The 25,829-nt window shown below is 59.4% G+C and overlaps 3 protein-coding genes across 4 annotated transcripts in view; all 3 read left to right on the top strand.

Annotated features, from left to right (window-relative positions):
* COL7A1 (collagen type VII alpha 1 chain) overlaps positions 1-15,611 on the top strand; it is a 30,406-nt gene extending 14,795 nt beyond the window's left edge. The window contains exons 57-117 of the mRNA XM_058678719.1: positions 92-121; positions 247-327; positions 404-439; positions 515-550; positions 635-715; positions 964-999; positions 1,394-1,456; positions 1,550-1,594; positions 2,444-2,479; positions 2,554-2,589; positions 2,691-2,786; positions 2,895-2,930; positions 3,015-3,050; positions 3,134-3,181; positions 3,420-3,455; positions 3,539-3,661; positions 3,747-3,947; positions 4,037-4,072; positions 4,148-4,201; positions 4,337-4,405; positions 4,482-4,526; positions 4,630-4,692; positions 4,804-4,848; positions 5,091-5,126; positions 5,226-5,261; positions 5,407-5,451; positions 5,582-5,614; positions 5,694-5,756; positions 5,860-5,895; positions 5,978-6,058; positions 6,157-6,225; positions 6,354-6,389; positions 6,468-6,509; positions 6,678-6,722; positions 6,811-6,855; positions 7,409-7,444; positions 7,527-7,586; positions 7,724-7,831; positions 8,011-8,082; positions 8,214-8,249; positions 8,367-8,426; positions 8,543-8,587; positions 8,718-8,753; positions 8,867-8,902; positions 8,977-9,033; positions 9,162-9,233; positions 9,638-9,709; positions 9,887-9,922; positions 10,315-10,395; positions 10,586-10,639; positions 10,730-10,783; positions 10,854-10,916; positions 11,229-11,291; positions 11,376-11,492; positions 13,278-13,355; positions 13,451-13,504; positions 13,601-13,649; positions 14,258-14,290; positions 14,436-14,522; positions 14,965-15,057; positions 15,291-15,611. Of these exons, the coding sequence (XP_058534702.1) occupies positions 92-121; positions 247-327; positions 404-439; positions 515-550; positions 635-715; positions 964-999; positions 1,394-1,456; positions 1,550-1,594; positions 2,444-2,479; positions 2,554-2,589; positions 2,691-2,786; positions 2,895-2,930; positions 3,015-3,050; positions 3,134-3,181; positions 3,420-3,455; positions 3,539-3,661; positions 3,747-3,947; positions 4,037-4,072; positions 4,148-4,201; positions 4,337-4,405; positions 4,482-4,526; positions 4,630-4,692; positions 4,804-4,848; positions 5,091-5,126; positions 5,226-5,261; positions 5,407-5,451; positions 5,582-5,614; positions 5,694-5,756; positions 5,860-5,895; positions 5,978-6,058; positions 6,157-6,225; positions 6,354-6,389; positions 6,468-6,509; positions 6,678-6,722; positions 6,811-6,855; positions 7,409-7,444; positions 7,527-7,586; positions 7,724-7,831; positions 8,011-8,082; positions 8,214-8,249; positions 8,367-8,426; positions 8,543-8,587; positions 8,718-8,753; positions 8,867-8,902; positions 8,977-9,033; positions 9,162-9,233; positions 9,638-9,709; positions 9,887-9,922; positions 10,315-10,395; positions 10,586-10,639; positions 10,730-10,783; positions 10,854-10,916; positions 11,229-11,291; positions 11,376-11,492; positions 13,278-13,355; positions 13,451-13,504; positions 13,601-13,649; positions 14,258-14,290; positions 14,436-14,522; positions 14,965-15,057; positions 15,291-15,484 (3,681 nt within the window). The 3' untranslated portion in view covers positions 15,485-15,611. The remainder of the gene's footprint in view (positions 1-91; positions 122-246; positions 328-403; positions 440-514; positions 551-634; positions 716-963; positions 1,000-1,393; positions 1,457-1,549; positions 1,595-2,443; positions 2,480-2,553; positions 2,590-2,690; positions 2,787-2,894; positions 2,931-3,014; positions 3,051-3,133; positions 3,182-3,419; positions 3,456-3,538; positions 3,662-3,746; positions 3,948-4,036; positions 4,073-4,147; positions 4,202-4,336; positions 4,406-4,481; positions 4,527-4,629; positions 4,693-4,803; positions 4,849-5,090; positions 5,127-5,225; positions 5,262-5,406; positions 5,452-5,581; positions 5,615-5,693; positions 5,757-5,859; positions 5,896-5,977; positions 6,059-6,156; positions 6,226-6,353; positions 6,390-6,467; positions 6,510-6,677; positions 6,723-6,810; positions 6,856-7,408; positions 7,445-7,526; positions 7,587-7,723; positions 7,832-8,010; positions 8,083-8,213; positions 8,250-8,366; positions 8,427-8,542; positions 8,588-8,717; positions 8,754-8,866; positions 8,903-8,976; positions 9,034-9,161; positions 9,234-9,637; positions 9,710-9,886; positions 9,923-10,314; positions 10,396-10,585; positions 10,640-10,729; positions 10,784-10,853; positions 10,917-11,228; positions 11,292-11,375; positions 11,493-13,277; positions 13,356-13,450; positions 13,505-13,600; positions 13,650-14,257; positions 14,291-14,435; positions 14,523-14,964; positions 15,058-15,290) is intronic.
* Positions 15,612-16,832: 1,221 nt separating this feature from the next.
* UCN2 (urocortin 2) lies at positions 16,833-18,379 on the top strand. Its single transcript, XM_058678893.1, has one exon. The coding sequence runs from the start codon at positions 16,921-16,923 to the stop codon at positions 17,236-17,238; it is 318 nt and encodes a 105-aa protein (XP_058534876.1). The 5' UTR covers positions 16,833-16,920; the 3' UTR covers positions 17,239-18,379.
* A 509-nt stretch (positions 18,380-18,888) lies between these two features.
* The window catches only part of PFKFB4 (6-phosphofructo-2-kinase/fructose-2,6-biphosphatase 4), a 29,322-nt gene continuing 22,381 nt past the window's right edge, over positions 18,889-25,829 (top strand). Inside the window, exon 1 of one of the 2 annotated variants that reach the window (XM_036497526.2) lies at positions 18,889-18,960. In XM_036497526.2, coding sequence (XP_036353419.2) covers positions 18,903-18,960 — 58 coding nt within the window. In that variant the 5' untranslated portion in view covers positions 18,889-18,902. Of the gene's footprint in view, positions 18,961-22,036; positions 22,385-25,829 lie in introns of those variants that run through there. The other variant, XM_004581437.2, reaches the window with a different exon arrangement.

The raw sequence follows: 25,829 nt of genomic DNA on the forward strand, positions 1-25,829 counted from the left end.
CTCCTCCCTTGGCTCCCACTCCCCTGATAGCTCTGAGGGTCCCTGGAGCCCCTTATTCATCCACTCTCTCTCCCTGGTTATTCCTTGGCAGGTGGACGCAGGACTTGGAGCCAGAGAGAAGGTACTGGGGTCTGTGGAACGGGCAATGCTGTGAAGTTGCCAAGGCATATGCATGGCTGTCAGGCCAGGTCTTGGCGTGGGTGTGCCTCAAGGGCCATCCACCAAGCAAGTTCACCTCTGCCTCAGGGAGAGCCTGGTGACCGTGGACAGGAAGGTCCTCGAGGACCTAAGGGTGATCCCGGCCCTCCTGGAGTCCCTGGGGAGAGGGTAAGTGTGAGTGGTCCTGATAGGGGCAGGGCAGACTGAGAGGGGGGCTCACTCTGATCTCTGCTCCCTCCCTCAGGGTGCCGATGGGCTCCGGGGGCCCCCAGGACCACAGGTGAGTACCACCCTCCACCTGTCAGCCCAAGTCCCCCTCTAACCTTCACCCCTCACCTGATCTTGTTTCTTCCAGGGAGACACAGGTGTCAGAGGCCCAGTAGGAGAGAAGGTAAGAGGGTGAGTTTCCCAGCAGGCAGACCAGGCCTTAGGTCTAATCTGGCTTCCATGACCTCTGACTGCTCTTTTTCCTTAGGGAGACCGAGGCCCCCCAGGACTAGATGGCCGGAGTGGACTGGATGGCAAACCAGGATCCCCTGGGCCCCCGGGGCTGAATGTGAGCTGTGGTCATCACTGCTGTTCCTCCCCCTCCCTGACTGTTCATACCAGGGCATTAGGCCTCAGCCTTACCTTGGACGTGGCCTTGAGCGCCCTGGGGCCAGAGGTGTTGCCTGTGTCTTCCCTCAGAATCCTGCCTGGGAGGGTAGAGGGTGGGGGATGCTTTCCTTGCATGCAGACCCTGGGTTCCCGGGGACCCATGGCCCTGTTCGCAGGTGAACTCCCTGACTTTGTGTCTCTCCTCAGGGTGCTGTGGGCAAAACTGGGGACCCAGGGAGAGACGTGAGTGAGGGGAAATATGGGGATGGAGAAGGGCTTGGGGCCACGCTCAGTGGAGCCAGACTGCCATAGGCAGTGTTTGCAGGAGGCGGGGCTGTGACCTGGCCCTGCTTCTGGGAGGGTGTCCCTGGCAGGCAGGCTTTACGGGAGAACCCCCTTGCTGACTTTCTTTGCCTTGGGAGGGTTTTGATAAGCTGCCCGATTTCTGGGGTCTTCCCTTGGAAATATTAGCAAGAAGTACCAACCCCAGCTCATGAGGTCTGTGACTTGGGGTTCTCAATAAGAACCCCAATCTTGGAGGTCTCAATAGCAGATGAGTCTCAGTGGGGTCCCCCGGCCATGGGGTGGGCCCTGGGGACCTTAGAGGCCTCTCGGTTCTAGCAAAAACTTTTTCCAGGGGCTTCCAGGCCTCCGAGGAGAGCATGGACCTCCTGGCCCTCCTGGGTCCCCCGGAGCCCTGGTGAGTACAGGCCTTCATGCTGCCCTTTTGCCCCTTTTTGGGCTACCCTCCGCCCCCAGACCTTGACCTGCCACAATGCTCTTGTTCCCACAGGGAAAGCCAGGCGAGGATGGCAAGCCTGGCCTAAACGGGAAAAATGTGAGTGTGCCCAGGGCAGCTGTGGCTAAACCTGCCAGGACCACAGCCCGCATGCTCAGGTGACACCCAAGACACACATATGGTCACACGTAGCTTACCTGCCAACACCTGCCTACCTGGCCCAAACATGCAGGGCTTTGTGCACGCTCACAGACGTGTGGTGATAAGGGAGGCAGAAGGGCCCACTGGTGACCCAAGGGGCCAGCATGTGCCTTGATAAGCCACAGCTACAGGCACACCCATGTGACGCATGGTCACGCCCTCCCGGACTCTGGTATGTGCTCAGACATGGGCCCAGGATTATGTGTGATCATATATAAGACAGGGTGGGGTGCATGTCCATGGCTGTGCCACTGGACACTTGCGGGAACACGCACTGACACAGGCGTCATGCTCACAGCCCCCTATGTCCTCGGATACATACAACCTTTGCTGATGCAGTGTCTCAAGGCCCTGGGGACGAATCCAGGTCCCCATGGCCACAGAAGACACAAACTGAGACACCCAGCCTCGTGCATACACACACTGAGACCCTTGGGGTTCCACACCCTTCCCAGGGACACAGGGGCACTCCTCAACCCAGAGGTGCACGGATGCAAAGCTCTATGTCCCACCCAGGTCCTGGAGTTCATGTACAGGGTCCTGCTAAATGAGCAGGCGGCTCCACAGGCCACCCTTAGACACACAGCCACCCAGGCTCGTGGTCCCAAGGCCTCACCCTGAGTCACACCAAGGCACGGAGATGCAGACATACAGCCCTGGGGCCCTGTCATCTGAAATCTGCCAAGATGGTCTCTGGCAGGCAGATGTCAGGGACTGTTTGAGCTGATGGGAGTCCTCTGCCTGCAGGGAGAACCTGGGGACCCTGGAGAAGACGGGAGAAAGGTAAAGCTCCTCACCTCAACCCTGCATTGGCTTCATGCTAGGGTCCTGTCTGATTCATCCTGGTCTTTCCTTAGGGAGAAAAGGGAGATCAAGGCACCCCTGGGAGAGAAGTGAGTGCCTGAGTTCCCTGCAACTTGTGACTCCTGACCTGACCCTGTGAGACGTGGCTGCACACTTGTCTGGGGTCTGATGCTGACTGTGTCCTCTACAGGGTCGCGATGGCCTCAAGGGTGAACGTGGAGCTGCAGGTAGCCCCGGTCCTCAGGGTCCTCCAGGCCTCCCCGGACAAGTCGGCCCTCCTGGCCAGGTGAGCGTCCAGGGTTCTTCCTGGGTTTGGGGACAATGTTGCAGAAGTGAGAGCCCACCTGCGGACACCATGGTCTGGCTGACCCCTTTGTGTTCTGTTGAATCTCAGGGTTTTCCTGGCGTCCCAGGCAGTGTGGGCCTCAAGGTGAGAGTGCTTCTGTTGGGAAGTGGGAGAGGGACTGACCAGGGAAGAGAGACGTTCCCCCACCTGATGGTTCTTTGTCTTCAGGGTGACCGTGGAGAGACTGGATCCAAAGGGGAGCAGGTGAGGCCCCCGCCTTTTGTACCTGCCAAGGTCACTCTAACACTCACACAGGCACACCTGGAAGTTTGTCTCTGTCTCTCCAGGGCCTTCCTGGAGAGCGCGGCCCCCGAGGAGAACCTGGGAGTATGGTGGTGAGAAAGCCTTGAGACCCTGCCCTTGACTCCCATTGCCATGTGCTTGAAGGGCTTCCTCTCCAGCCCTGTCACTTTATCATGGGTTCTGGCCTGTGGGCTTGAAACTCTGTCCCACTGGTGTTCTTGGAGCCTAAACCCAAGCCAGGCGTCCAACTTTGGAAGAGAGGCTCTGTGTGGGTGGGGCAAGGGGGTCATCTTCTTTGGGGCTGCCCTTCACCCTGCTGTGTGTCCCCAGAATGTGGAACGGCTGCTGGAAACAGCTGGCATCAAGGTGGGTAGCTGGGAAGCTGGGGGTGAGTAGGGATGGGGCCTGCAGACAGGGGCCTGTCTGCTTTGAGCCTTGCTGTCCATCAGCCGTCTGCCCTGCGGGAGATCGTGGAGAGCTGGGATGAGAGTTCTGGTGGCTTCCTGCCCATACCGGAGCGGCGCCGTGGCCCCAAGGGGGACCCGGGTGAACGAGGTCCCTCGGGCAAGGAGGTAAATGTGGCTGCCAAAGGTGGGGTGCACCCTGAGTGCAGATGTGGGGCTATACACCCCAGTTTCTGTTCTTCTGTTCCCCCAGGGCCCCATTGGCTTCCCAGGAGAACGTGGGCTGAAGGGAGAGCGCGGAGACCCTGGGCCTCAGGGGCCACCAGGCCTGGCCCTTGGTGAGAGAGGCCCCCCGGGGCCACCTGGCCTTGCCGGAGAGCCTGGAAAGCCTGGGATTCCTGGGCTCCCAGGCCAGACTGGGACTGCAGGAGAGGCAGGAAGGCCAGGAGAGAGGGTGAGTCTGAGGCCTGGCTGGGAAGGCTGGGGTCCCCAGGATCCGGGCTCTCTGTGGAAGTGGCCCTGGCTCTACTACTTGCATTTCAGGGAGAACGGGGTGAGAAGGGGGCCCCTGGAGAGCAGGTAAGCTGGGCCCCGAGTGTCAAGGGCTCCCTGGAGGCCATGCTTGGGCAGCACCCACCTCTTTGTATTCCACAGGGCAGAGACGGCCCTCCTGGACCTCCTGGACCACCTGGCCCTCCTGGGCCCAAGGTAATCACCCCAGACCTTCCCTGGGCCTGTGATTGACTGGGAGACCACCATCTGGAACGTTTTGTGGCCTGTGACTTATGTGACTGCCTATGCCTCTGTTATAAATTCAACTATCTCCTATGACTGTGCTTGCAGGTACCTATGGACGAGTCAGGTCCCAGAGCCTCTGGAGAGCAAGGACCCCCGGGACTCAAGGGCGCCAAGGTCAGTGTGTGGAGTCCTGCTGGGGCCCACCCCTTACCAGGATACCAGGGCCTGACTTGACACCCCGGATTCACAGGGGGAGCCTGGCAGCGATGGTGACCGAGGCCCAAAAGGAGACAGGGTGAGACCTCCCCCTATGCTCTGTGGGGTACTCCAGGGTGTGTGCATGTGCCTGTGGGATGGTGGCAGAGTCTAGGGGCTCAGGCATAGCCCTGTGCTTGCAGGGTATGCCAGGCACCAAGGGAGAGCAGGGAGATCCTGGACAGAGGGGGCACAATGGCATCCCGGTGAGTCCTGGGCCTTTGGGCCACTGTCTGGGTCCCTCCTTCTGGCAGTCTGGGGTGCTAGTGGGTGGAGAGCAAGGCAAGGGCACGTGGCCTTAAACCTGTTCTCTCCAGGGTCTGCCGGGAGAGCGAGGAGTGGCTGGGCCTGAGGGGAAGCCGGTGAGTTGGAGCAGCACTGCCTGGCCCAGGCTCTGGAAGCTTCACTGCGTGTGTGACTTGTGGGGAGGGGCACAGGTGCAGGACACTCATGAGAGGTGACTGTGTCGGCCAGGAGTGGGAGGCCCTGTGTGTGCCTCTCAAGAAGGGTGCAGGGTAACCTGTGCCTGGGAGAGGTGGGGACGTAGAAGTGGGTCCCCAGGTGGCAGGTCCGGGTTGTGACTCATAGCCCCCTCTCTCTTCAGGGTTCGCAGGGTCTGAGGGGGCCTCCTGGAACAGCTGTGAGTACCCGAGAGCCCTCACCTCTCCTGCCCCACCCAGTGCCCAGCCCCTCTCCTCTTCTGGCTCGCTCCTCTTCTGACTCTTTCTGTTCCCAACAGGGTAATCATGGAGACCCTGGACCCCCTGGTGCCCCGGTGAGTGATTGACAGGGAGCACCGTCCAATGGGGAGCTGGGAAAGATGGGCACAGCCTCCTTCACGTTCATCCCTGAGCTCACCAGGGTGACGAGGCTGAAACGGTCCCCTGCCCTGTGCTCTTGCCCTGGATGCTTTTCCCTAGGGTCTCGCTGGTCCTCCGGGACCTCAGGGACCTTCTGGCCTGAAGGTGAGTGTGGTACAAGGTGGTCTGTGCACGTGGGAGGAGGAGGAGCCATGTGGGTGCCCAGGGAGGTGCCTGCAGCCCGGGAGATGTCACTCCTGCAGTGGAGCACACATGGCCTCTGGGTACTTTGCAGGGGGAGCCTGGAGAGACGGGGCCCCCAGGACGGGTGAGTGGCCCAGCACATGGGGCAGGTTGTGGGAAGGTGGGAGGGGCAGGCACACCCTGAGCTTTTGCCCCCATCCCAGGGCTTGCCTGGACCCACTGGAGCTGTGGGACTTCCTGGCCCCCCAGGCCCTTCAGGCCTTGTGGTGAGTGACTCTCTATGGTCCTTTGCTTGGTTCCCATGTTCTCCTAGGTCCTCCTTTGCCCCCTACCCTGTACCGCCCTTACCCCTGATTTGTTCTCCCTCAGGGTCCACAAGGTTCCCCAGGTTTGCCTGGACAAGTGGTAAGTCTGCGGGGATCAGGGGCTGGGTCCCAGGGGTCGGGGTTCACACGCAGCCTCCTGACCGAGCACCTCCCCACCCCAGGGGGAGACAGGGAAGCCTGGAGCTCCAGGTCGAGATGGCACCAATGGAAAAGATGGGGACCGAGGAAACCCTGGGGTGCCAGTAAGTGCCACGGGCCGAGCCAGGCCTGGGCCATGAGGGTGGGGTGATGGCAGCAGTGGAGCCTTGCCGAGGCTGACTCCTCATGCTGTCTCCCGTAGGGGTCACCAGGTCTGCCTGGCCCCGTGGGACCTAAAGGAGAACCTGGGCCTGTGGGAGCCCCTGGACAGGTGATCTCTGACCCCACACCTGCTTTTCCTGCTTACCCCCAAGCTTCGGTCTCGGGTCCTGTGGGGCACAGCAGGGCCGGGGTGGGATGAAGGATGAGGCTGGGCATCTCATGGAGCCATCTCTGCAGGTTGTGGTCGGGCCCCCAGGAGCCAAGGGAGAGAAGGTGAGTGAGGAGAGGCCTGGGGGTAGGGTGCCCCTGCCTAGAAGCCACAGAGGCCCACTGATTCCTCTCCCTTGGCAGGGAGCCCCTGGAGGCCTTGCCGGAGACCTGGTGGGGGAACCGGTGAGTTTGGCCCCTGCTGACCACAGAGACCTTTGACCCCCAGATCCCCCTCCCTCATGACCGTAAATTTCCATCACATATCCCGTGTTTGAGCCCTGAGCACCTTGCATGTCATCTCTCTGGGCCTGACACCTGTCTTGCTCCATGGTGTGGTCCTACCTATCACAGGGAGCCAAAGGTGATCGAGGACTGCCAGGGCCACGGGGCGAGAAGGTAAGCGGGCCTGGCCCCAGGGTCCAAGCTCTGGACAGAGGGGACCATGGCTGGGCAGCCAGGCCTGCTCACCACCCCTCTCACGCAGGGGGAAGCTGGCCGTGCAGGGGAACCCGGAGACCCTGGAGAAGATGTGAGTCCAAGGATCTGGCCAGTCCACATCTAGCTTAGCAGGGAGGAGGGTTATGACTGTAGTCTGCGTCTGGCTGCGTGTTGTGGCTTTCAGGAGCACATGGAGATCCTTTTCTCCTGGTTTCCACACGCCACCAAAAGCCCCCGTGCCTGCCCTGGGCCCCCTGTTCCATAGCGTGTCTGAGTGCACACCCATGCACTACTGCCTGAGTCCAGGACGCAGCTGCAGGCTTTTCTTAGTCATATGTTTATAAACCTCCTTGCTCGCCCCCGTCTGTCCCAAGTTCGTGGCTGTGGTCATGGTTGAGCTCCCTGGAATTAGACCAGTCAAAGTTCCCACCTGAAGCCTCAAGAAACTGCATCCCCCCCAGGGGTGCCCACGCACATGTGCACATGTTTGGGCTGTGTGCCTGTGGTCACTGGCAGACACCCTCTGCCTGTGTGTGCTCACGCCATGGTCATGCCTGGGATCCTGTGAAGCTCTCCTCACCTGGGAGTGCCCGGCTTGACTTCCATCCCGACTGTCTCACTTGGGGTCTGCTTTGTCTTCCCAGGGTCAGAAAGGAGCTCCAGGGCTGAAAGGTCACAAGGTACCTGTTCTTGGTGGGGTTCCTGCTGGTGTCATGGTCCTGGCAGTCCCTGAATCCAGCCTGACTCCTTGTTCCCTCCCAGGGTGACCCAGGAGTTGGGCTCCAAGGCTCCCCTGGGCCAGCTGGTCCTCCCGGCATCAAGGTGAGTTGGCGGCCTATGGCCAAAGTGTGTGTGTGGAAGGGCGACAGACAGTGTGGTTCCCTGTAGCAGGAGGAAGAAGGAGGGAATTGTGATGGGGAGGCACCTGCTGTGACCACTCCTCTCTCTGCTGCCTCCAGGGAGATCTCGGGCCCCAGGGCCCCCCCGGTGCTCCTGGTGTTGTGGGGTTCCCTGGGCAGCCAGGCCCTCGTGGGGAGATGGGTCAGCCTGGTCCAGTCGGAGAGCGGGTGAGGCATTGGGAACAGCCTGTGTGGACTTGGTGACTCTGGGACCTTGGAATGTGCTGGTGGGGGTGGAGGGGACAGGACTTCAGGGCCTGCCCTGAGGGCTTCCAGGTCCCAGGGGACAGAGGTAGAGGAGGGTTTCCCAAGTCATTGTCTTCCTCTCTTGCCCCCTTTTGCCATAGGGTCTAGCAGGCCCTCCAGGCAGAGAAGGTGCCCCGGGCCTCTTGGGTCCACCTGGACCACCAGGGTCTGCGGTGAGTGGAAGTAGCATAGGGCCTTGCTTGTAGGCATCTGTCCACGGGAGGACTGCTGATGGGAACTGTCCACACTGTGAGGCGGGGACTGGGGTGGGGGCCTGGAGGGTCACACTTCCCTCTGACCACAGGGTGTGCCTGGGGCTGCCGGTGTCAAAGGAGACAAGGTAGGAGGGACAGGCTGGCTCTCTCCCATACCCCCACCCCAATCTCCTGGGACCCTCGTTCCCCGCTGACTGTCCCCAGTAACTCCCTCATCTTCCCCATGTCCTTTTGGTCTCCAGGGAGACCCTGGAGCAGGGCCACCCGGGCCCCGAGGCGAGCGAGGCGAACCAGGCATCCGGGTATGTATGTCCTATGCCCTTGTCCCAGGCCACAGCGGGAGCCACTGCAGGTGCCACAACCCAGCTCCTCTTGTCACAGCCCTTGCTGTGTAACTGAGCCTTGTGTCACTACCCAGGGTGAAGATGGCCGCCCTGGCCAGGAGGGACCCCGTGGACTCATGGTAGGCTCACTCTTGGACACCCTCCCACCTCACCCCTGTCCTACACCCACCCTGGTCCTGTGGTGTTCCCATACCTCCCCCAGAACCCCTTCCATCCTCTCTTAGTTCATAGCCTCCTTCTCTGTCCCAGGGGCTCCCCGGCAACCGGGGCGAGCGTGGGGAGAAGGTAAGAAGATGTGGGAAAGGCCTCCTAGGGTGGGTGAGGGGCGGGGGCTGGACCCTGGAGCTCAGGGCGCAGGTTCCTGCCTTTGATGAGACTCACACTCCTCTGCTTGATAGGGGGATGCGGGCACTGCTGGGCTAAAGGGTGACAAGGTGAGTGGGACCTGGGGAGGCCGGGGCAGGGCTCTAGGGTGCTGCTGGCTCCTCTGACCACCTCTGCCCCTCAGGGTGACTCAGCTGTGGCCATTGGGCCTCCGGGTCCACCAGGAGCCAAGGGGGACATGGTGAGTGGGCATGGATCCTACCCCGAACTATGGGGGGGGGTTCCGTGTGCCCAGGGATCTGAGCACACAATCCCCCCAGAGAGTGAGGGGCCTGCAGCACCTGACCTTGACTTCTGACCCGGATTCAGGGTGAACGAGGGCCTCGGGGCATGGATGGTGACAAAGGACCTCGGGGCGACAGTGGGGACCCTGGTGACAAGGTACTGGGCAGTGAGTGTGGAAAAGGACCTATGAGGGCAGGGGGCTGGGTGGAGAGGCAGAGGGGAGGGTTGTGGGTTCTGGTGACTATGAGGTAGCTGGGGGCCCAGGGGCTCCAAGCAGGTCCCTGGTCGGTAGTGTGGGGTTGGGGTTCTTAGGTGTGTGGCTCTGTAGTGACATGGGAGGTCAGAGGGGGTGCCCCAGATGGGGTTTGGGACCTTGGGTAAGAGGGAGTGGCAGGAGCCACTGCTTGCACCACAGCCTGGGCTGGGGGCGCTGAGGCTGCTGTGTGTGGGAAGTGGTGGTGACGCTAAGGAGCTCTGCCCTAGGCAGCAGCTTCCTGTCGTGCTGCAAGCTACTGGCCTGGTCTGGTCCTGATTAGTTCCTGTCCTGGTCTCTCTCACAGGGCAGCAAGGGAGAGCCTGGAGCCAAGGGTTCAGCTGGGTTGCTGGGAGCTCGTGGACTGACAGGACCCAAGGCAAGCCCTGCCCCCATGGCTTCTGGAGCACACGCTGCATGCCCCTGTGCTCATGTCCAGCTCCCTTCCACTGGCCGCGTGGGTGTTTGCACACAATCTGTGTGCGGCCCAAGCCTGGCCCAGGCCAGCATGGGACAGTCATGTCCAAAGGCTTCTCCCAATCTGTGTTTCCCACAGGGTGAACCTGGTGCTGCAGGGCTCCCTGGCGAGCCGGTAAGAGGCCCCACTTGCACAAAACCCCCACCTCCAGGTGGTCACACCCACAGGTAGCCTTTGACCTTACAGTGGCCCATGTTCTCTGGACATCTTTCCATTGCCTAGGGAACTCTGGGATGGTAGCCGCTGTCTGTGGCGCCCCATGTCCCCATGACTCTGGCTTCCTGCCGTACACCCTCTGCCTGTCACCAAGGGTGGTTCTCTGCAGGGATTCACCTATTTGAGTCGTGCCTTGCCTTAGCAGGAGCCTTGGACTTACATCTAAGCACTCAGATATGGGCTGCAGACCTCAGCCCCTACTGTCCCTGCAGCCAGACACCTGCCCACACGCTGTCCTCTGCTCTCTCTCTGACCTCCCGTGACCTCACATAAACCCCTCTTCCCTCCAGGGATCTCCGGGAAAGGATGGAGTCCCTGGTGTCAGAGGTGACAAGGGCGATGTTGGCTTCATGGGTCCCCGGGGCCTCAAGGTGGGACAGTACTTGGTTTTCCTCAGGCCAGGGAGGCCTGATGTTGGAGAGGGGGAAGTTCTGGGCTTGAGGTTGAAGGTGTCCAGTGTTGAATAGGGGGCATTAGGTTACAGGTTGGAGGGGGGCTTAGGTCGGAAATCATCAGGTGTGGGGTCTATAGGTGGCTTTTGTTTGTACTTTGCTCTCTCAGGGTGAACGGGGAGTAAAGGGAGCCTGTGGCCTGGATGGCGAGAAGGGGGACAAGGTACAGAGACACTGGGTTCTTGGGGGCTGGGGTACAGAGATGCCAGGGGTGTAAGGGGCCAAAGCTGACCCTTCCACTTGATGCCTATAGGGAGAAGCCGGTCACCCTGGCCGGCCTGGGCTGGCAGGACACAAGGGAGAGATGGTGAGTCGGGGGCATCCCAGGAGGAGGGGCCTGGTGGACCTGGGCGCAACTCATGTCTTCTCTCCTGCAGGGGGAGCCTGGCATGCCTGGCCAGACTGGAGCCCCCGGCAAGGAGGGCCTGATCGGTCCCAAGGTACAGGGTCTCCCAACAGGACTGACCCAGGATGGGGAAGGTTGCTGAAGGGGAATGGGGATCCAGGATGGTTGGGAGTCAAGATGGGGAGTTAGAATGGGAGGCAGAAGAGGGGGTTATGTGAAGCAGGTGGGGGTGCTGTGGGGCTGAAGGGGGTCATGGCTGCAGGGTTGCAGGTGCTTAGAGAAGGCTTGGGTTCATGAGGTTCTGGGGTGGGGGGCAGTTCAGAAGCTTGGGCTCCTGGGGTTCTAAGGTGGGGAGCAGTTTGGAAGGGACAAGAGGGCAGAAGGTCTCACACTGCTTGCCTTCCAGGGTGACCGGGGCTTTGATGGGCAGCCTGGCCCTAAGGGTGACCAAGGAGAGAAAGGGGAGCGGGTGAGTACAAGCCAAGGGCACCCCAAGAGGAGTGGGTCCATTTTTGGAGGCTCCAGCTGCTGACACTGTCCTGTCTCTCCCCAGGGGCCCCCAGGAGTTGGGGGCTTCCCAGGCCCAAGGGGCAATGAAGGCTCTCCAGGTCTCCCTGGGCCACCTGGGAGTGTTGGTCCCAAAGGCCCCGAAGGACTCCAGGGCCAGAAGGTAAGGGGTCCAACTGACTGAGGCCTGACCCACCCCTGACCCCTGTCCTTCTGGGGCAGCTCCTAACCCCTGGCCACAGCCTCAGGGGGCTATGGTCCCCAACTTGCTTGACATTTTTTTTTTTAAGATTTTTTCTCTTTTTATCTTAAGATTTATTTATGTATTTTTTTCTTTATTTTTGACAATCTTTACATAGTGAATTAGGGCACAAAGGTTCAAGGGCTATAGGAAAGCGGGTAAGACTATTATTTCCACATTGTTTTTCCTGTATCTGGGGTAAAGGGAGAGATAAAGGGAGAAGCCCCACCTAGTCTCCTACCCATCTCAGGTCCCTTATGTGGGGCGTGCTCCGAGGGTCTTGCTCAAGTGGTTTTGTTAGTTCAATGGTTATGAATTGCTACCAATCTTGCCATTCTAAGCACAATGAGGTCACTGCAGAATTCACTGGTTGGCATAGTCCATCTTAGAGTCTCCGTTTGCCCTGTTTTTTCACTGCCAACATATGGCCGGGACAGTTGATTGATTTGCTCTGTCTTCTGTTATGGTACCAGGTGTCCTCTGCAGGTTCCAATAGACTGCCATATCTTCTATGTGCACCTGGTTATGCTAACCACTGCTCCATCTGAGCTTCTTAGGAGCCTCAGCTCTGTCACTTGCACTCCATGGCAGACCATGGAACCTGCACTTCTCTTCATGGTTGGGGTTCTGAGTCCAGCAGTTCGACTGGGGAGCTCCCCAAAGAAGCTGAAGTGATCCCAGACCAGATTTTTGTGTGCACTTGCAAGTACAGGGCCCAGTACAGTCCATTGCCCTGAGCTGGTGGTTGCAATTGCTGGGTCGGTTGTTTCCAGTGCTGCCTTCCACTGGAACCAATGGGTGTTGCAGTCCCGCCTGATTCTGCCCAGCACACACTCGGCCCTCACATAAACCAGTGGGAGCTTCAGCCTAGTTGGGGTGACCCACAATAACCCCCACCAGACCCGCCCCCTACCCTGGTTCCCATGCTTGCCCATATGTGCAGCAGACAAGTTCAGTCTGTCCCACATTCCATTCTGTTTTCATACATGTCAATGGGCCTTGAAGCCTAGTTCAACCTAACCAGCTCCACTATCCAGCCCACACAATAAAAATAATTTTATTGGAAAGTCAGATTTACAGAGAGGAGAGACAAAGAAGGATCTTCTATTCGATTATTCACTCCTCAGGTGGGCACAATGGCCAGAACTGAGCCTTTCTGAAGCCAGGAACACACAGCCTTCCCTGGGTCTGCCACATGGGTGCAGGGTCCCAAGGCCTTGGGCTGTCCTTTATTACTTTCCCAGGTCCCAAGCCGGGAGCTGGAAGGGAAGTGGAGCAGCTGGGATACAAACTGGCACCCATGTGGGATGCTGGCACATGCAAGGCGCGAATTTAACCACTAGGCCATCACACCGGGCCTTTTTTTTTTCTTAAGGTTTATTTATTTATTTGAAATCCAGAGTGATAATGAGAAAAAGAGAGAGAGAAAGAATCTTCTACCCACTGGTTCACTCCCCTCAAAGAGTTTTAACAGCCAGAAGAGTTGGGTCAGGCCAAGAGCTAGAATCTTTAGGTCTCCCACATGAGTGCAGGAGCCCAAGCACTTGGGATCCACCCTGCACTACCTTCCCAGGCGCACTAGCAGGGAGCTGGATTGGAAGTGAAGCGGCAGCTAGAGGTCAAACTGGTGCCCCTATGGGATGCTGGTGCTTAACTCTCTGCACCCTCCTCTTCTGACCCCATGCATTTGGTCCTTGTGTCTCCCAGGGTGAACGAGGTCCTCCTGGAGAGAGTGTGGTGGGGGCTCCTGGGGCACCTGGGACCCCAGGGGAGAGAGGTGAGCAGGTAAGTGGGGGTTTCTGAGCTTGAGATCAAAGATTGGGGTGACCTCTGGTGTCTCCAAGGCCAGAGTCCCCAGTCCGGTATCATCTGTTACCCAGGGGCGGCCAGGGCCTACCGGCCCTCGTGGCCAGAAGGGAGAAGCTGCTCTGACAGTAAGTGTGGGCCTGGGCGGGTTGGAGCCCCCGACCTTCTGCTGCCCCTGCGTGACCCATGGGGTCCTCATGGTCCTTGTGGTCTTGTGTTCCCAGGAGGGTGACATCCGGGCCTTTGTGCGTCAGGAGATGAGTCAGCATTGTGGTAAGTGCAGCCAAGCCTGGCGTCTCCTGGCTCCTGTGCCTGCCCCACCCTGGGCCCCCTGGACAGGACAGACAGATCATCTGGAGTAGGGGAGGGGAGAGGAAGAGGGTGACTAGAAGGGATCAGTGACTCAGGGGGTGGGGAAGAAGGATGGACACACAGACCCAGGTCCTGTAGAACTTGCCCCGGGAGAGGGAGATACCAGGCAGACAGGGCTGGCCACTGAGTATCCCTGCACATCCAGTGTGGAAGGGCTGGAGGCAGGAGCAGAGCTTGTCCCAGCAGGTGCAGCTGTGGGGAACCCAGGGGCATCAGAGTGATGCTCTGTGTCTCCCATCTCTGCTGCTTTTGCTCTGTCCATGCCTACCTGCTCCTCCACCATTGCCTCCTGTCTTTTCGTCTGCTCCCAACACCCTTCTTGTCCCCGGCTTCCGTCTTCTTGGCCTTTCTTCTTTCTCGCTCCTTTTGTCTCTCCACCACTCGCTTTTCCCTCTGTCATTCTCTCCTGCTATCCCTTCCCCACCACGTGTCTCTGTCTTCTGGTCTGTCTCTCTCCACCATCCCATCCTTTTTTCTGCCTCTCCGCTGCTTGCCCTGTCCCCTCCCAGCCTGCCAGGGCCAGTTTAGTGCGTCTGGATCACGTGAGTAAACTTTCAGTTCTTGGAACTTTGTTGGCCCTGCAGCCCTGCCTGGCTCATCACTCAGGTCCTCCCAGCAGGGGTGTGGCTGGGGTGGCTGCCATCATGGGCCCAAGGAGGGCCTGATTCCCCCTGCTTTTCACTCCAGGACCCCTCCCTAGTTATGCTGCAGACACTGCCAACCACCAGCTACACCCTGTGCCTGTACTACGGGTCTCTCATGTGGAGGAGGAAGGTGAGGGCTGCTGAGTGGGGCAAAGATGCCTATGCCTGCAGGGCGTGCATCACGTATGTAGTCTCTGTGTGCAGGCACATACAGGAATTCTGCATTTTTCAACTTTATTTATTTAAAAAGACAGAGAGACAGAAATCTCATTTGCAGGTTCATTCCCCAAATGTCCAATGTCCCCAACAGCCGTGGCAGGACCGTCTGGAAACTGGGAGCAGGGACTCAACTAGAACTGTGTGGGTGGCAGACCCAACCCCCTGAGCCTGCTGCATCTTGGGGTGCACATGAATGGGGAGCTGGTAGGGCCTGGGATCCAGGCCTCCAATATGGGATGGAGGCATCCCAAGCCATGCCTGAACTACTGGGCCAGCGCCTGTCCTTAGGAGTCCCCCTGGGCAGCCTGAGGAGGGTGGCAGGCTGCCCCTCACCCCATGCTCTGCACCTGCAGCCCAGAGGCCCCCTGAGGATGATGAGTACTCTGAGTACTCAGAGTATTCTGTGGAGGAGTACCAGGACCCTGAGGTGCCCTGGGATGCCAGTGGTGAGAAGGGGATTGGGCTCAGAGGGATTTGGTACGTGGCGGGCAGGGGTGGTCCTTGCTGAGCTTACATGAGCTTCAGGCCCTCTGCTGGTCCTCCATGGCCCTGCTCCATGGCCCCCCTCCAACCCTGTTGGCTCCAGACCCCTGCTTGCTGACCCTGGATGAGCCCCAGGCCTTCCACTGGTTCTCCCAACCCTGCTCACCTGTGTTCCCCCCAACTCTATTGGGCCCAGACCCCTGTTCGCTGCCCCTGGATGAAGGCTCCTGTACTGCTTACACCCTGCGCTGGTACCACCGCGCTGGGCCCGATGGCACTGAGGCCTGTCGGCCCTTTGTTTACGGAGGCTGTGGAGGAAATGCCAACCGCTTTGGGACTCTTGAGGCCTGTAAGCGGCGCTGCCAACCCCATGTGACCCGGGGCCCCTGAACAGCTGCAACAGGTATGCTCTCCTAGTGCCTTTCAACTCTGGGGACAAGGTCCTGGGGCAGTGCCCTCAGACTAGGGGAGGTGGGGGACCACAGCCAAGCCCCCAGACAAAAGCAGTTCAACAAGCAGCCCCTGGCAGTCTCTCTGCCTGCTTCTGAGGATGGGCCTCCCCTCCTTCATCTACTGTGGCTTCAGCTCCCCTAATGGCTTCCCTGCCTGGTCATGGGTGGTGCTGAGGGCCCACACGCTGAGGGAAGGAGTCATGGGGCAGAAGATCATTTCCCACTCGCCCTGCCCAGGTGCTGTCCCGAGCCGAAGGCCACCGATATGCTGACCTGTGTCCCCTGGAGGAGCCAGGGTCTCCACAGCGCCCTGTGCCCCTCCTCTTGGTGCTAGAGGCACGTGCGCATGTGTGTCCCGTGTCCCATACTTAAGTGACTGGGTCTCATGGATCCAGCCTTCCCGCTGTGGACAAGCCCCCATTGTGGCTCCTGCCTTACCAGCAGATGACTCATGGTGGGGGGGTAACTGGGGGCAGTGAATGGAGGTGGCTGGCGTCCCCTCTGCCCCTGGACTCACGCGGCGATGACATGGTGCTGATTTTAGGGGGGTTGGATTAAAGCTGCTGTTTTCAAAGGCCCCTGTTGTGACTGTCTGAGGCCATGGAGGTGTTGGGGGGGGCAGATCTTCCCTCCCAGGGAGGGTGTCAGAACTGTCCTGCCTGGGCAGGGTCCCTCTGCACAGCCCTGGTCATTGTCCTATGACCCACAGACCCCAACTTGTTCCCGGAAAACCGTATGTGGGGTGGGGGAGGAGGGTGTGTCCTCCCCACTCCCCAGGAGGGGCTGAGTCATAGGGATGGGGGCTGCCTCAGGCCTGAAACACGTCCCTGTCCCCACCCTGGGGGTCATAAATGGGTGCTGAGGGTTTGCCAGCAGGCAGCAGCACCCACCCTGGCCTCCCCGCTGATTCCCAGAGGAGGCTGCCTGAGGTAGGATGGGAGTCAGCCTGGGGACTGGGAAGCCCTGGGGTTTGGGTTGAGGGAAGTCGCTGGACATGGGGGTCCCTGGGGTTTGGGTGCCTGCCCTCTCCTGCCTGCATCAGCTGCAAGCCCCTGTTGGGAAGCTTGGTGTCTCATGTCTCTCTCGGGCTCCGACCCTCTTCCGCCCAGCCTCCCTGTACTTGGGTACATGAGAGATTTACTTCTTGTTCATCTCCTGTCCGCCTCCCACTATCTGTGCATCTCTCAGCTATCATCTCTGTTTCTGGTCTGTTTCCTTCTCTGCTTTTGACTTGCCCTTGTCTCTTCATCGCCACCCATGGCCTTTCTCTCTCTGTCTCTTTCTTCCCCCACCCCTCTTACTGTGTGTCCATGAGCCTTGGTTGACCGGAGCCCTCATCCTGAGCCTGTTCCCTTCCTGCAGCCAAATCACGCGATGACCAGGGGAGCTCTGTTCCTGACCTTGACCCTGACCCTGGTCAGGGTCCTGGCTGTCCCAACGATCCCCACCCCAGTCTTCCAGCCCTTCCTTCATAATTGCCCACAGACCACTCCTAGTCCTGGAGCCTTGAAGACCCCCACCACCACCTGGGTCTACCCCAGCCCGCGCCTTCGCCTCAGCCCCCGCATAGCCCTCTCCCTGGATGTCCCCGTGGGCCTCCTGCAGATTTTACTGGAACAGGCCCGGACCAGAGCTGCCAGGGAGCGGGCTGCCGCCAATGCCCGGGTCCTGGCCCAGGTAGGTCGCCGCTGAGCCTGAGGGAGAGGGGTCACGATATGGGGGGCTGTGGACAGGCAGCCTTGGAGGACGGTGACAGAGTTGGATGGGGCCACATCTAGGCGGAGTGCTCCTGGATGTGGCTGTGGGACCACTGCCATGTGGTGTCACCTCATTCTGAGTGCCCAGAGTCACGGGGTGCATGGACCTGTGGCCTAGACATCTCTGGATTAGGGCAGCCTGGACACTGCCATGGACAGCCACCACCGGGAGAGTCCTGCCATGTCTCAGGGTCCTGTGTCACACTGTGTCTGGACACTGCCACAAGTGGTGACTGTCATGTGACTTCCAGGAGGCATCTATGGGCTGCAGGGCTGGGTCTGTCTCCCCCAGGATGGTGCTGGTGGACAAGTGCCACCTGCTTTGTGCCTCTGGGCAGCACCTACCCCAGATGGATGGGGCAGCCAGGGCAAATCCAGAGGAAGCAGCTACATAGACAGACACATCTGTGCCACAGCATGTGCACCTGTTTGGGGATGGAGTGTGTGCCGGTTGTTCCAAGTCTGGCAACTACCAGGACGTGTGAGACCTGGGAGGAGACAGTCCTCCACCCTGAGCCCTGCGGGAAGTATGCACAGCACAGAACTGGGCGCTGTCCCACCCTCAGCCCTTGACACCCAGCAGCAGGACCTGAGACTCAGACCACACCCAGCTCTCCGCCAGCCTTGCAGAACGGTCCTGAGCACATCTGTAAACCAGCATCAACTCCCTGCTTCCTGATTTCTTGTGAACTTTGAGGGTCTGGCTGCAGGAAGCACTTAGTGAATGTGATGAGACTGGAGATCGGGACAGACAAGAAGAACCACACGCTCATGTGTACCAGGCAGTGGCACATAGGGCTGAGTGGCACCTACCTTCTCTGCCCTCTGCCCGCTCTCCCTCCTGCTCCCCGCTTCTTTTGCCCATTTATTTGAAAGACAAAGGGGGGACAGATACAGACACAGATCTGCCATCTGCTGGTTGACTGCCTAGCTGCCTGCTCTGAAGCCAGGAACTTGGAGCTCCATCCAGGTCTCTCATGGGAGTGGTAGAGACCCAGGTACTTGAACCACCATCTGCTGCCCCCCAGAGTGTGTGTTAGCAGGACGTCACAATAAAAACAGAGCTGGGATTTGAACCTGGTAGTCTGAGATGGGACAAGAGCATCCCACAGGATGACTTGACCACCACACCCATCGCCCACCTGCCTCCTCCCTGGCCTTTTAACTGACCTGGCTTATGAGTTTGGAAGCAGAAGGTTTTGTCATTTTTCAATATATCCCTCCAAATGTAATTCCAGCCTTGAGGTGGCGCTGACGTTTAAGGCAGTGTGGCCGAGCTTGCCTGAGGCTGGGGGAGGACCTCCAGACTGGATAACCCACTCTAGCTGGAAGCAAAGGCAGACCCTGGCAGCACAGGCAGCCCCAACTGGACAGAGGCTGTGGTGGCAGGAGGGTGGCTACCTGTTTGGGGTGGGGGCCTAGACATTAACCTCAAAGTTGTGAGCAGCCTGGGGTGTGTGTGTGTGTATGTGTGTTTTGGGCAGTGGGGGGCGTGCCCAGGGTGGCCCAGGAGGCGGGACTGCCCTGGTGGAGCAAATGGGCGGGGCTCCCTCCCTGGGAGCCAAAGGGGGCGGTGGCCCTGGCCAGTGCGGTGGCAGGATGGACAGAGGCATGTTAGGAGGCAGCTCTCTCACGGATCCAGGGAACAGCAAGCCGGGTAGGTGCAGGGCAGCGCGGGGACTGTGGGAGGCACTGAGCAAAAGCTAGGGTGTGGTGAGCATAGTACTAGAGGGGACATGAGAAGTGGGGGTCTCTGTGGATTTAGGGGTGCTGGGAAGGGGGCATCGGTCTGTCAGTGGCCTGGAGGAGGGGGAACTTTGTTGCCTAGCAGAGGAGAGGGGGCTGGGCCACAGGGAAGCTATAAATAGTGTCTTCCTGCAGCCCAGGGGCAGGGATAGCCAGCTGGAGCTGCCCACTGCCCTGGAACTCTGCCCCACACTGGACTTCTAGGGACTATGGTGGGACCAGGTCCTCCTCCTCAGTGGTCATGCCACTTTGGGTGGTCCAGAGGTTCGTTTGGGAAGTTTTGTCTATGACATGGTTTTGGCTCTTCAGCCAGCCTTGTTTAGGTACTTACTGTGTGTCCTGGGCCAGCCCTGAGTTTGGCTGAGTACCTGCTGCGGTCTTGTTCCTGGTCACCTTCCTCTCTGAGCTCTTTCTGTGTGTCTCTCTGGCGGGTCCTGGATCCCTCTAAGTCCCTACTGTGTGCCTGTGCCAGGCCAGAATCAGGTCAGAGGTCACAGAGGTTGCTTGGCCACATAGCTCTCTAAGCCCAGTCCGCAGGCCAGGGCCTCACACTCCAGGAGCCCTGAGCCCTGGAGGACACTTGGATGATCCTTCCTGGAGATGGCCAGGGGAAACTGGAATTCCTGGCAAACCGCCCTCCCCCACAAAGGGAGAGTGGGCCAAGAGGGCAGCAGAGAGCAGTAGGCTGCCTTCTGCCCTCCTGTATGCAGGAGTCTGCAGGGCTTGTTGATGTCTGTGTGCCCATGCGTCCTTCTCCGGGTGTCTGTGTGACATGCACTGAGCCCCATGGGTCTTACCCAGCACAGAGTAGTTTTGGTGGCTCAGCCAGCCCTCCTGAAGAGCAGATACGGGGACTGAGTCACCTGTGACCAGGGAGAATGCAGACTGAGGACGTTGGCCACCCCGAGACTTCTGGCCTGGGGCACCAGCAAGGGGTGTTTGGCATTCAGTGCAGGGGTACCACCACAGGAGGCAGCCTGGATCAGCCATCCAAGTTCATGGTGAGCAGAGGCTAAAGGATGCACATGGACATCCCCCGACACTTCCTGTGATGGAGACTGGGTAGGGACTCCCTTCAGTATGCCCTGAAGAAGCTCCAGTGTGTGTGTGTGTGGGGCGGGAGTCAGTTGTTGGGCTGAGACGCTACTGAGCCAGGAGGACATTTCGGTAGATTGAAGAAGGGAAGGTCTCCAAGTGTGGAGGTGATGGTGCGAGGTCTGGGAGGTGAGCTTCCTGGCAGGTAGGGAGTCAGGCTACATCCATGCTGTGCTGCAGGCTGACTCCCTGGTCCTGAGCCTTCACTCATCCCTGTCTCTGATTGAGACATGAGGCCATGGGAGGAGAGGCAGGGAATATTCCCAGGGCAGATGGAGGCCCTGACCTCAGGGAAAGCCCAAGGGGCTCCCCATGTTGCCTGGTGGCCTCCCAGCTGCATACAGGGACTTGCAAGGGTGTGGTCAGACTGGGGAATAGTGGGCAGTCCAGAGCTTCTGCACTTCCAGGGTACCAGGTTCAGACGGTCTGGCTGCAGAGACAGCCTGCCCAGGTCTGGCCGCTCCTGACTCCTAGCCTTGGACTAACACTTGGGAGACCTGGTTGAGAGACCACACAGGACCGAGGAGCAGCTGGGTGCCAGGCTGCTTTAAAAGAGGCATGTTGGTGGTTGCACAGGGTGTGAGTGTGTGGCCAGGTTGGCCCTGGCATGACCTTGGTAGTGACCAGGAACAGACAGGAAGCCTGGTGGTGTTGGGGACGGAACGTGTGGCTTTGGAGAATTAGGCAATAGGTGGATGGTCACAAAGGGCACCCAACTCCTCAGCAGCCACCTATGGGTGTGTTCCTGGGTGGGGCCTGGAGGGAGTGTGTGATGCCACAGCATGAGGATGAGGAAGGAGGAAGTGGCCACCTCTGCGTAGGGTAGGCCATTGTCCAGAGCTGGCTTGTCGGCAGGGGGTGTCAGGTGGGTGTCCAGCCTGTGGATGCGTCAAAGCCCTCATTGCCTTTGAAGTGGGTGGGACAGCTGCGTCAGTCACTCCAGGGACCCCCGCCAGGCTGTGACTGTGACCAGGTGGGGTGTGGCAGTGAGGTCCTGGGAGGGGAACTGCTCCTGGGGTGCACAAGGCCACCCTTGTCTCACATGCCCCTGGCCTCTGGCTCTGGACTGGACATACACTGGGCAGACAGAACTGCAGGTGCAGAGGACCCGGGCAGGGCTGTGGTGGACCTTGCTAGAGGGCAGTGCGATGGGTGTGGATTGTGGGAGCTGGGGGTAGAAAGCTTGCAGAGGGGCTGGGTAGGAGCCAAACATCATAGTGAGTTAACTGAGGTCCCTGAATCTCTGGTCCATTCCTTTGCTCCTGCTCCTGTGCATTTGCAAAGACGTGCCAGACACCTAAGAGGACAAAGGACACCGAAGTGTTTTATAATGACGCATCTAATCTGTAGCACAATGGCGTCAGGTGAATGATGTATGCATTCCATTCCTGATGAAGAGGCAACAGCTCATTAAAAAGATGTGCAACTCATGGTTAGACATTTAATTGGTAAACACGAAATCCTGGAAGGAGAATGAAGCTGCTGTGAGGGCTTAATGAGTTCCCAGGGCACATGATCACGGGGGCCCGCATTGACTCAAGGGAGCGGTGCGGGCTAGGGGAGCCGAGGCCCACAGAAAAACACGACTGGTTCCAAGACTTGTCCAGTGTCCCCGTCCTGAGATAAAGCCCCGAATGCGGAGGGGGCTCAGTGCAGAGCCAGACAGGCGCCAGGGTGCTGTCAGCCAGGATCGCAGTCCAGGGACTCCAGCCAAGCAGGGGTCGCTGCAAACCCTTCTCTCCCAGGGTCCCTGGGGTCACGAACAGCCCGGAACCGAAGCCTCGGGGGCGGGGCCTATGCAAATCATCCCGGTCGGGTTGAGCGGCTAGCTCCGCCCATCCAGGGCGGGGCCTGCACCATCCGGGCCTTGAGCCGGTTGGGAGTCGGACATGCGCATTCTCCGCCCCGGCCGCGCTGGGTCCCTGAAGGGAAAGACGGGGGAGTTGGGCATGCGTCCTGGGAGACCGGGACTCCGCCGCGGTGGGTGGAGCCCACTCGTTCTGGGGCGGGGCTTCCGGGAAGATGGACAGGCGTAGTCGTGGCTGGAGGAGGGGCGGGGCGCGAGGGGCGGGGCCTCGGGTGGCCCGAGGTGGCCCTGCTGCTGGGTCTGGAGCGGCGCACTCCGCCTCCTCTCGGCCCCGGCATGGCGTCCCCCCGGGAACTGACCCAGAACCCCTTGAAGAAGATCTGGATGCCGTACAGCAATGGGCGGCCGGCTCTGCACGCCTGTCAGCGTGGTGGTGAGGCGGGGTCCCCGGGCCGGTGGTGGTGGGGGGCGGGAGGGAGGTGAACCGGGATGGGTGGGCCGGCACGGGCTGGGCGGAGCCTCGCGGGGAACGTGGGCCAGGGAGACAGGTGGGGCAGCTGTGACATTGGTGAGGGGTAGCTGGGGACAAGAGGAGGTGGCTGTGGCCGCACAGGGTGGACAGCTGCGTAGGGGCGCGTGTGGCCCTGAGGTCTGTTACCATCGGTTTAGGATGCTACCCCTGCCTTGGCCCCCCTACTCCATCCCCGGTACTCCCAGGGGGCCTGATGACCCCTCCTGTGCTGGCCAGATTGTGGTCTGACCCAGACCACCAGCTGTGTGGTGTTGGGCTGATGGCTTGGCCTCTCTGAGAACGTCCAAAGGCTTAAATGCAGGCTAGTTCTCTTCCTTGGCCTTAAAACAGAGTTTTAGGAGAGGAATGCCAGGACAGTACAGGTGCACAGAATAGAGACAGGGGCTGCTGGGCGTCCCTGTGGGTTGCCGGGAGAATGGGCAGGCTGGGGAGAGAAGCCCCTGGGGGTCTCTCCTGGCGTGCTGGGAGTTAGAGCCACATCCCGCACTCTCTGCCCTTCCCTGGATGAGTCTGCAGCTTTTTTGTAATCAACAAGATTCCCTGTAGGAGACACCGAAACATTGTATGAATTTGCTGCTCAGTATGGATGTGGCAAGAACATGAAGCATAACTGGTAGAAAAGATAGAGAGAAATGGAGACAAGGAGATGGCAGGAGCGAGCAGGGTCTCCCGAACCCCTGAACTCTGCTTGTCTACGATAAGGGTGAGGCAAGGGCCGTGGCTTTGACCTGGATGTTGGTTCTGGGGGCTGGGGTGTGGGGGAAGTGTATATCTGATGACAGTGTGAGGGCCAGGTTCTGGACGGTCTGTCTTGGGGATGTTGGCGTAGCCTGCACTGTTGTGGGCTCACACACATCTTTTGGCAAAAGGAAGTAGCACTCCGGAGGCTGACGCTGAGAGGTACAGGAGGTGGGGTGGGGTCTGGGCCCAGCCTAGGGCTCAGTGTGGGAACTTAGGCCTACCTATGTGCTGTGTGGTGCCTTTCTGCAGCAGGTGGCTGCTTGTGGGGAGGGGCTGGGGGGCTTATGAACAGGCACCAGGAACATAAAGACTCCTGGTAGAGTAGGGGATGGCTGCTGGTGGGGCGGGGAGCCTGCAGGGGCACAGGGGTGCAGGCCTTGGGATGGCACCCCACGGGGATGGCTGCTGGTGGGGCGGGGAGCCTGCAGGGGCACAGGGGTGCAGGCCTTGGGTTGGAAGTGTGCCTCTCCTCCCTGTCCCTGCCTCTGGAGGATGCTGTCCATGTTTTTAGCACATGAGAGATAGTGCCTGGATGTTGCTGGTGAGTAGTTAGCCGGATCCCATGACTGCCCTCCCACATCCCTTTATTGAAAGAGCCCTTCCTTTGCTGGCCTGGCCTGAAGAGGTGGGAACAGGTGCAATTCAGGAATGGGACCCTGGGCTGCCCTGCAACAGGTGCCCTAGGAAACAGGCAGACACTGTCGATTGCCAGGCCTGCCTTGGGCCTCCTGGTGCCCATGGCCTTCAGCAGGTGAGCAGGAAAGGGACGCCAGGTCACCCACCATGTCTTCAGGTTGCCCTCCGCCTGTGGCCAATGCGGCCCGTGGTGTGTCCTGCCGCCCTGTTGGCTCAGCACTGAGGTCCCTCATCTGTGCGCCCTGTGCCTCAGGGCCTGGAGTGTGTCCCCCTCCTTCCTGTCCTCAGTCTGTAATCTCCATTTCCTCAGCATTGTGCTGTCGTCAGCAGAGCTGCTGGGAATGTACTTGAACTTTGCTTTTTCTCTGGTGTCACTTCTTTGGGAACTTATCTTGAGGAGCAGAAATGACAACTGATTTATGGCCTTGTTTTGTATCCAGGCCCGAGTTGCTGCTCTGTCTGCTCACATGGCATGTGGTTGGCAGTGGGGGAGGGTGTGTAGGCACCAGATGCTGTGGGAGCAGCGTGCAGTACCCCATGGGAGTGCCCCTGAGGAGGGGGTGGCCTCACTGTGGGGTGAATGACTGATGCCCTGCCCTGGACTACTCGTGGGCCTTCCTCAGCCTGGCTGGGAATTGTGCAAACACGGCCAGCTCAGCCATCTGCTGGCCCTCAGGACACACCACCTTGCCTAACTCGTTTCCCTCTCACTTAGTCAACACTGAGGTTTTTCCCCAGGGTTCCCTCTTTCCACGCCTTGGTGCTGTCATGGGCACAGCAGCAACTCATAGTGCTGGCACCTCGCCTCTCAGCAGGTCCTTCCCCAGGGACAGGCTGCTGCCCCCACGCCCCTCCTCCCTAGGGCAGGCTGGGTTGAGGTGTACCTGCCAGGGCAGGGCAGAGGGCATGCTTTCCTGAAGGGTTCTGGCTGCCACGTGGAGGCCTCGCCAAGGGGTTATCATCCTGCTGACTGCTGAGGACACCTGGGCTCAGAGTTCTGGTTAATGTCAGTCAGGGTTGGGCTTAGGCCTGGCTGACTAGGGGCTCCTAGAAAGAGCTGCCTTGGGCTGGGAGTGTTTCAGGGGGAGCATTCTGCCTGAGGAGGGCTACCAGGTGAAGGTGTGGGCACGCCAGGTGGGCAGAGGGACAACAGTCCATACCTCTGCCCATCTGGCTGCCAAGGTTTTCTTGGCCCCAGGCCTTGGGATGATAAAAAGGAAGTGTCCACAGGTTTCTGAGTTCAGACCACCTTGCATTTGGATGCGTTGAAAGCTGAGCTGGGGGCCCGGCGCAATAGCATAGTGGTTAAACTCCTCACCTTGCACACCCGGGATTCCATATGGGCGCCAGCTCTAATCCTGGCAATTCCACTTCCCATCCAGCTCCCTGCTTGTGGCCTGGGAAAGCAGCCGAGGACGGCACACAGCCTTGGGACCCTGCACCCATGTGGGAGACCTGGCTCCTGGCTTTGGATTGGTTCAGCTGCAGCCGTTGCAGCCACTTGGGGAGTGAATCATTGGACAGAAGGTCTTCCTCTCTGTTTCTCCTCCATATATCTGACTTTCAAAAAAAAAAAAAGCTGAGCCGGGTCAGTTGAGGCTGGCATTGGCTGTCCTGGCCAGCTGGACCCAGGGGAAGGCTGTGCTGACATCCTTGCCACCTCCAGCCTTGACACACTGGCCTGGCCTGGGGGCTCATGGAGGGGAGAATCTCAGAAGAACTGTTCCATAGCCTGGGCCTCTGGTCTCAGTCTTCTCAGTGCTGCCTCCCTCTCAGGCTTCTGCTTATTTATTTATTTTTCAATTATTTATTTGAAAGGCAGAGTTACAGAGACAGACTCTCTACCTGCTTATTCAGTCCCCAGATATCCAGGGCTGGATCAGTCCAAATCTGTGAGCCAGGGTCTGGCACGATGGCTCAATAGCTAAACCTTTCCCTTGCACACGCTGGGATCCTATATGGTGCCAGT

This window comes from Ochotona princeps, chromosome 21, assembly GCF_030435755.1.
Source record: "Ochotona princeps isolate mOchPri1 chromosome 21, mOchPri1.hap1, whole genome shotgun sequence".
NCBI classification, from domain to species: domain Eukaryota; kingdom Metazoa; phylum Chordata; class Mammalia; order Lagomorpha; family Ochotonidae; genus Ochotona; species Ochotona princeps.

Coding starts and splice junctions, on each gene's coding strand:
- UCN2 (XM_058678893.1), top strand. CDS start 16,921: ATGACCAGGGGAGCTCTGTTCCTGACCTTGACCCTGACCCTGGTCAGG.